The sequence below is a fragment of the Nestor notabilis genome, unplaced genomic scaffold (assembly GCF_000696875.1).
Source record: "Nestor notabilis isolate BGI_N333 unplaced genomic scaffold, ASM69687v1 scaffold5383, whole genome shotgun sequence".
NCBI classification, from domain to species: Eukaryota; Metazoa; Chordata; class Aves; order Psittaciformes; family Psittacidae; genus Nestor; species Nestor notabilis.
Genome location: NW_009921399.1, coordinates 100363 through 109248, shown reverse-complemented (window position 1 = coordinate 109248; position 8886 = coordinate 100363). Strand labels below are relative to the sequence as shown.

At 42.6% G+C, this 8886-nt stretch overlaps 1 protein-coding gene across 1 annotated transcript in view; it reads left to right on the top strand.

Annotated features, from left to right (window-relative positions):
• The window catches only part of LOC104403090 (zinc metalloproteinase-disintegrin-like batroxstatin-2), a 19659-nt gene that overhangs the window by 193 nt on the left and 10580 nt on the right, over positions 1–8886 (top strand). The window contains exons 2-9 of the mRNA XM_010011129.1: positions 2783–2883; positions 3258–3334; positions 4716–4794; positions 5777–5853; positions 6743–6938; positions 7421–7483; positions 7706–7777; positions 8313–8482. Coding sequence (XP_010009431.1) covers positions 2783–2883; positions 3258–3334; positions 4716–4794; positions 5777–5853; positions 6743–6938; positions 7421–7483; positions 7706–7777; positions 8313–8482 — 835 coding nt within the window. The remainder of the gene's footprint in view (positions 1–2782; positions 2884–3257; positions 3335–4715; positions 4795–5776; positions 5854–6742; positions 6939–7420; positions 7484–7705; positions 7778–8312; positions 8483–8886) is intronic.

The following is an 8886-nucleotide window of genomic DNA, read 5'->3' as shown; positions in this document are numbered from 1 at the left end:
ATGGAAAGAGTGGTCCTGCTGCAGGTCGGGATGTTTGCTTTTTTCTCTTTCTGTTCAAAGCAATTACCTAAAATTCTTTCATTAGAGAAGTATTTAATTGTGGAAAAACTGGCCATGGGTTGCCTAAAGACCCAGAACCAGTTAGTTCTGTGAGTCAGGTAGGAGATAACTTCCTCTGCAAGTAAGTGGACAATTAATCCAATCGGGACAACTTATTACGCTGACAGCGTTTTGTATCTGTATATACATTTGTATTGTGCATACATTACAGAAGACTTCTATTTTTAATTCAGTTAATGACATTAACCTGAATTCAAACAGTTATTACCCTTATCAGCTGTGTGATACCTCAGGTTGTGTGTATTCATTTGCCTCACCCTTAACAGCCCGCACTGTTGTTTCCACGTGCATTGTTTCTTTCAGCTCATGTCAACAGAGAGCAGAGTTTTTCAGAGCTTGGCAGGCACAAGCACGCACGGGTTTCATGGCTATAGAGAGGCACGGCAATCCTTGGCAGGTCTCTCTAGGACTTCATTAGCTGCACGGAATAGCTGAAGATGAGCACAGGAGGAATGCTTCGGCTGTGACGTGGTTTGTTTCTTGACAAAACCAAACCTTCACTGTCAACAAAATCCTCACTAGTGATTTTTCTTCCTGGTTCAGGCTCTTGGAAAAGGACATAATGATTTGTTCCTTGTTAGCACTTTTCCAGCTGTTGTACAAAGCCCAAGAATTTCTTTCCTCAAAGCTACCGTCTCAGGACAATGCCTGAAGCCAGACAAAGACAATAAACTGAGTTGGTTCAAAAACTACCTCTAAGAAACAATTTGCTCTGGAACAAAACCCACCCATTTTCCTCAAAATGCTGTTTGTGCCACACTGCAGGAAAAGGCAAAGTTTAGTTCTGGGTCTCCATTCAAATCCAGCCCGAACTTACACCATCTGGGCCACAGTTGATCTTGTATGAAGAGTCGGCAAAGCGAGTACATAGATAAAATTAGAGCACAGAACTCTTCTGAGATGCCTAAAATATTACTGGGATATAAAATATACAAGATACCATTGTGAATTACAGTAACAGACTTGCACTTGGTGGTTGCTAACAGTTGCTGTGCACTGAGTACTGTGCATGTATAGTCACTGTGCACTGAGTACTGTGCATGTATAGTTGCTGTGCACTGTGCTCAGCTGATGTAAGACAACTTCTTGGGCCTTACTCCCATTATACTATCATGCTTACTAACACAGTCCAGCACTCATCTCTGTCAGCATGCAACCAACTTGATTCTGCAATTATTTTTGGAAAGGGTTTATCATATAAACCAGTTTGAAGAATTAATCTGTTCGTTTTAGTGGAACAATTTGCACCAGGATGTGCTCTGTTGTTCCAGAGGTAGAAAATCACAGTAATTGGATGCCCCAGTCTTGTGAAAACCTGACCTTGAGGCAGACAATTAAAATGGGAGATGCACTTTCCCTTTGTCCTCAGTGGTTTCTTTGGGGGTTTTATAAGAATTTGCTAATTCAGATGAAATGACCTTTTGTAGGGCATTAAAGGAGGCAGGCGAAACCTACTGCTGCCTTGTCAGAGACAAACACATCCCTCTTCTCTCAAACGCTGTACACCACCTATTACCAAGCTCACAGGATGCAACGTGTGCTGATCACCCCCCTGCAAGTGATGCCACAAGTTCACTTCTGTCAGGATTCGCTCAGGCTTGGAAAGAGAAAACAAAAAGAAATGCTTTTTACCAGCACTGTATTTTCTCAGAGAGCTCTTAGAGCCACTGCAGGCACAGACAGAGCAGTGAAAAGGGTGATGTGAGTTAAGGAATTGCCTGGATTCCTCACCACCTTCAGGATTTTCCCACTTTACTGCCTATCTTGTAGTATTTCAACCAGGCTTGTTCAAATGCCATCTCCAGCCCCTCTGCTGTCACCCTTTGATCTAACTCAATAGGTAAGAGTGTGTCTATCAAACTCCTGTCACAAGTATTCACATGAGAAAACAGGATGAAAAGCTTTCTAAAGCAGAAATCTAGGCTCATTCCAGACTTGTGGTGACTTGTATGAGTTTATTTGCTTATCTAGAGTAAATGTATGCCATCATGTGATAAGGTTTGGAGACCACTAATTCCACAGATCTGTGGAATTTAATTCAAGTAGTAGAATCATAGGGTCATGCAATGGTTTGGGTGGGAAGGGACCTTAAAGCTCCTCCAGCTCCAACCCCTGCCACGGGCAGGGACACCTTCCACTAGAGCAGGTTGCTCCAAGCCCCTGTGTCCAACCTGGCCTTGAACACTGCCAGGGATGGGGCAGCCACAGCTTCTCTGGGCACCCTGTGCCAGCGCCTCAGCACCCTCCCAGGGAAGAGCTTCTGCCTCAGAGCTCATCTCAATCTCCCCTCTGGCAGTTCACCATTTCATCTGCAAACTGCAAAGGCAAAGGTTGCACCTTGCATCACTGTCTGGCCTGTTGGAGTCACTTCTGGATGCTGGGGAAAGAACCACGAGTGAATTGCATAAGTATTTTGACCCCTGGAAATAGGTGGGTACGTCAACATCTGAGATCCAGACTGCAACAAACCTCAGTTTAGGCCACGTAATGGGGGTGGCTGCTTAGCAGAGCAGATGAGCACATGCAGAGAACATATGGGAAATGAGTGGTGCAATGGATGAACAACCATACAGCCCAAAAGGATCAGTGTTGACAGACATGAAATACAGCGTTTAGTAAGTTAATCCTGTGTTTTCCTAAATATACCTTTATTTCTCCCTAGGGAGCACGAGCAGGAAACTACCTGAAGTTGAGCAATATGAAATAGTTTATCCACGGAAATTGCACACAGTACATAAAAGAGATGCAGAGAGAAACAAAGAGGTATTCAAAGAGATACCATTTTCCTTGCTGGGAGATGGGGAAAGTTTTCTGGAGTCCGAGTGCCCTTGGTTTGCAAGGGTAAAAGAATTTGGAGCCCAGACACTTGGTCTTGCAAAAGGAAATGAGAGAGAAGAGCTGGAAGAGCGATCTCCTGCTGGGTAAAGCAGGATACGTGCTCATGCGAGTAGAGATGCATTTCAAATTGGTATTTTTACCTCTGATTCAAAAATACGAAGCACGGTGACTCCTGCTCACTCCAGAACTGCCAGAATGCTTGGGTTTGGTGGGAAGAGGAGGAAAAGGAGGCAGCTGGCAACTTGGTGAGAGCCAGAAATCGTAACAGTCCCTATTCTAACACTTCAATTTGTTTACAGACCAAATACGATGACACAATGGAGTATGGAATCAAAGCCAGCGGAGAGGAAGTCATTCTGCACCTACAGAAAAATGAGTAGGTTCAGCTCAACATTTTCCTTGAGCATTATTCCTCACTGCCAAGAGCTCTGTCGGGCATTGGGGACATAAAGAAACAGGCACTGGGGATATAAAGAAGCAGGACTGTGGCTCCTGTCAGACAGAGGTATTCTGGTAAAGGCAACTCTTCAACTCCGATGAAAGAAGAGGGGGGGAGAAAGCATCATGTCACTGTTTTGATAACATGAATAACCACACACACACATGACGTTACTGTGGTGGAATGACCTGTCTATACTGCTAACTCTGCTCTCCTATTTATTTCCTAGATGGCTAAATCCACTGAATGTTCAATGCCTTAATAGTACTCACATGTTTTCTGTGTCTAAGGGTTACATTTATTTGTTCTATGCTGGGAGAAACTACAGAGAAGAACAAGATATCCATGCAATGGGGCTGTGCTGGCTCTGTATGCTTAGCAAAAATGGAAAGTAGTAATAATAAATGTAAAATCCTTAATAATTCAGCTTCCAGCACTGCCTCCCTTAACTCTAATGCTGCTGCTGGACTTTGGGTAACCACATATACCCTGGCATTGATAGAATGCACACCCATGATTTTCCGCTTGCTGGCTCCACCTTAATATTTAACATGGGATCAAACAATTCTGCTGTAATAGGTACTTTTCAAATGGTTGTGTAAATACAATAGTACTATAATCAGTTCTTGTTAAAGAGACTATAATTAACTCTTTACTCCTGTTTTAATCTAATGTAAATATTTGATGAGGGGGAATTATATTATACTAAATCCCACTCTAAAAAGAAACAGGACTGGGACAACTTGTGGTAGTTGCCCAAACAGAAGTGAACATAGACTTGCTTTGCTGCTGGGTTTAGTGAGACTACAGACCTGGCTTAAAGTTGAGCACCTGCTTAGTGCACTACTGCACAGGAGCCTGAGTGCACAGAGCCTTGCAGGATCTGGCCTTCCATGGCAAATCACAAAGGTGTCTGCTAACAAGAAACCCAAAGCACCTTTCTGTCTGGCAGGCACCAGAGCAGCACCACTTCACACATGGAGTGGTGGAAATGCCTACACAAAGTAGAGGTCGAAAAAGGATCAATACTGCCTATGTAATTATGCATTGACTTTCAGATCTACAAGGAGATTAGTTTATAGCAATGAAATAAGTAGGCTTTAATTGCTGCCTTATTTTAGAACCGTCCCTTCGTTTGCGTAAGGATTACAAACAGGCAGAATTCCCCCCCCAGCAGCTTTGTTTCCCTAGTTTTTGATCCTAATCATACCCTGAGTAATCATTTGCATTCCCCCCATACTTTGTGTGTTATGTAATTGCCTTATTTCTAGATGACTACAATTCATTTTGAATAATAATTGCACTTGACTCCTTGCAGGCACCTATTGGCTAGAGACTACACTGAAACAGTTTATTCTGATGACGGTCGACAAATAACCACAAGTCCTCAGATCAAGGTAATAAAGAAAGGTTTCCTTCCCTCATACTTGCAGTCTTGAGGCCAATGTGAGATTCACGGATCCATAAAATAATAGATATGAGACAGAAAGAAAAGATTTTAAAGCAAGGTTTAAGCCCTGTAATTCAGGATGCCTCTGAAGCGACAGGGGGGATGCAGCGTGTGACTTCTACACTGATTTATACCTGTTGCCGATCAGACACACAGTTGGCCTTTCAAAAGACAACCACCATTTACCTTCGTGGCTGATAAACACATTTGCTGAGAAAAGGGAGTACCTTAATGGCTGATAAACACATTTGCTGAGAAAAGGGAGTGGAGCCAGGGCCATTCCATTGCTTTCCACCTTCTGACTTCACCTATTCTCCGCAACTCCGTGACTTGCTTTTTCCCCTTAATCTCAGTGAGATCATAGATGCTGATAAAGACACATCTCAGTGGTTCCTGTTAGCACCACACTCCCCACAGGGGCACTGCCAGTCAGCCCAGGTGGTTTCTCTGAGCTCTGACAAATGAGGCATTGAGGTGCAGACACAAAGGAAGTCACTGTACTCGTTATGTTTTAATTAAGTGTGCGCTCATGGGTCTTTCCTTCAACAAAGCTCTCACCTGAAGCTCTTTGTCCGATGTCCAACGTGTTTCAACACACGTGCTTTGCAATACAAAGCCTAATATTCTTCATCAGGGAGAGATTAGCAGGAACAGGAGGACCCTGAGTGAAATAAACATGGGGGAAGAATTGTGGGTTGGGTGTTTTTTGGTGGGAAAAGATGCCATTTCCAACTGCTGCAATTGCTTTCACCCCCTGAATGGATCCTGTGAAAAGCAAACAGCACCTATTCTGTATGGACCTTAATTCATAGTTTGCTGTAGCTTGTAGCTAGTGTGGTTTTTCATCTGTCAAACCCGGCTGTGTCTCACTGACTGCAATGAATGGGCCTAAATCCAGTGATTTCTATGTATCTTTTCTTTCTAAACAGGATCACTGTTATTATGAAGGTTACATTCAGAATGATGCTGATTCCATAGCGAGCATCAGTGCTTGCAATGGCCTAAGGTAAGATGGAGGTTTAATTCCCAAGGGCAGAATGGGCATTCTCTATGAAGATAAATTTTCCAATATAAAAAGAATCAGGATATAATGCGTATGTATCAGGATATAAGTAAATAAGTGGTGTTATCTTTTATTCCTGCCTGTAAGGAAACTACCAGACAAAAAAAAAAGGAAAAAAGGGAGAAAAATATTTGCCTTTCTAAACTTTTAGAGTTTCTAAATTAGAAGCTGAAGAACCATCTATAACAATAAATCTATATAACAAATTCCATATTAGATCAGGACTCCCAGCACTTGGTGCTTTTCTAATCCCTGAAGACACAGCAGTGCAATATAAAAAGGGAAGAAGGTGGCTTTCAAGTCTGAGAAGCTGCAGCAGAACATTTTCCCCATGGTTAGTGGCACGTGGCCAAACCCCAGACTGTGTCTGAACAATTCTTGCGTGTCTTGTGGAGTTTACATGTGAACACGGAACACTTATTTTTGACATTTGCTGCTCAAAATGATTCAGAACTCTTAATTCCTCTCAATATTTCAGCTTTTCGTCTAGTTAAAGATGAAAATACACTTTTGAATTCCCCACTGAAGTGAAATTCACTTTTCAGTCACATTTGTTAAGCACAAAGCCCCAAATTCAAATGTAATTAATTGCTAAACCCATTTATTTTTGACTGACAGTCTCCAACTCACAGATTCACTGACCAGCCAAATCTTCCAATTGACTCAGCAGCTTTGATTTCTGCTTTTAAACTGTACCCTCTGGCTGCACGCTGCCAAACCATTCCCATGAGGCAGTGGTGTGGATGCCTGGGCTAATGCTGTTGGGGATAACATTGCTGTCTTGATTCAGCCCTGTGGATTCAAAAGGTGACAGTTGAACTCCTTTTCTTAGCGGATACTTCGAGACACGTGGTCAGAAGTACCTCATTGAACCCTTGGGAACCTCAGACAGAGACGAACATGCAGTCTACAAGTATGAGAAACTCAAACAGAAGTCCATCAAAACCTGTGGTCTAGTCAATAACACCTGGGAAGAAGATTCAAATGACCCCACTGGTGACATCTTCAAATCCAGCAACAGCCCAGAAGTAAGTACTTAGTCAAGCGACAGCCCCTTAAGTACATGTAAGGAGAGAAACTGTGGCCGTAGAGAAACTCTACGAGTTGCACAAGTCCCACCTTTCCTGCTGGCTCCTCACAATCACAAACAGTGAAGCACAATCAGATCTTGTAGAACCAGTGCAAAATCTCACAGATCTCGATTACAGAGTCACCACCTGAGCTAAGCCCTCCTGCATGTACTAATAGCAGCCCATGTGCTTCTTTTGACAGCTAAATACTTCTTGATATCTAGCCTATCTTTCATCATCTTAAATCAGTTAATAGCCAGCCTCCTCTCATCATTTTCAAACAAGGCAGTCCCATTCTAAATGCCTTGGCTAAAGAAATACCCTCATAACAAGATGATCCGTAAGGTCTGTTCCAACCCTGACCATGATTCGGGTTTGAAATTGCCAAGGTTGAGACTGAAACAGGTCTCAGAAGCCACTGAAATGTCTTTTTTCTCTAGATGAAAGCATACCTGAAAGCAAAAAAGTATCTGGAAGTCTACATAGTTGCAGACAACAGTCTGGTGAGTATTGAAATGACTTGTCCTCTTCTGCATCCTTCTTATAGATACATGTTTGAAAAGGGCCTGATCTTAAAACACATTATCTGATAAAACACTACATTGAAAAGATATCAGTAAATAGACCAGGCATGGGGTGGTTTGCAAGGCAGTCTTCTATGGGCTATTTCCTATCCATCATTTCTTACCTCTCCTTTTCCTAACACACTACTTTTACTTTTCTAGTATAAGAAGTATGACGAAAACGTGAAAACTGTAAGACAAAGGATATTTGGAATAGTCAATTACATCAACACGGTAAGAGCAAGCACAGCAAAATGAGACTAAAATACAAGGGATTGATAGTTTCTTTTCTTTTGCATCATGAATTTCCATTATTACAGACAAGACAGAAAACTGAACTGAAATTATCATTTATGAAGCAAATTCAACACAGACGTTCAGATTATCCCGCTTTTTGCCTTCACATATGAGATTTTGATGAAGATTTATACTGTATTTTCTTAACAGTTGTTAAAATGATCGAAATCTGTCAAAACAACTTAAATGATTCTTGATTTCTTTTGCAAGTCAAATTTCTTTCAAAATATTGCTGCAATTTCCAAGTGGTTTAGAGCCAATTTTGTAGTTGCTTTAAATGTGGAGAAAAATAAGATTTCGTGTTCTGTTTGTTGAGGTTTTTTGCAACTTTAAAGCATGGAAAAGCTGAAATCAGGCCTGGAGTGGACTCCATTGCAAGTGACAAATGGAACCAACTACCAGGAAAAGTGTTTGTATCAGAAGTCTTTGTGACGTCCTTCATTTTCACAGCAACGCTCTTTCTCTGCTGCAGGTTTATAAGGCCATAAACATGTACGTGGCTTTAATAGGCCTGGAAATCTGGACCGACGGTGACAAATGCCTCCTGAGCCACGCGGCAGGATTCACACTGGACAGTTTCTCCAAGTGGAGGCTCTCAGATTTGTTGAAGAGGAAAAGAAACGACAACGCTCAGCTGATCACGTGTGTATCATTCACCTTCCCATTCATGTTTCCAAATCGTACAATGGTTTGGGTTGGAAAGGACCTTAAGATCATCTAGTTCCAACCCCCCTGCCATGGACAGGGACGCCTCACACTAAACCATGTCATCCAAGACTCCGTTCAGCCTGGCCTTGAGCACTGCCAGGGATGGAGCATTCACAACATCCTTGGGCACCCTGTGCCAGCACCTCATCACTCTCACAGTAAAGAACTTCTTCCTTATCTCCAACCTGAACTTTCCCTGTTTCAGTTTGAACCCATCACCCCTTGTCCCATTGCTCCAGTCCCTGATGAAGGTCCCTCTCCAGCATCCTTGTAGCCCCCTTCAGACACTGGAAGCTGCTCTGAGGTCTCCAGCAGCTTCTCTTCTCCAGGCTGAACAG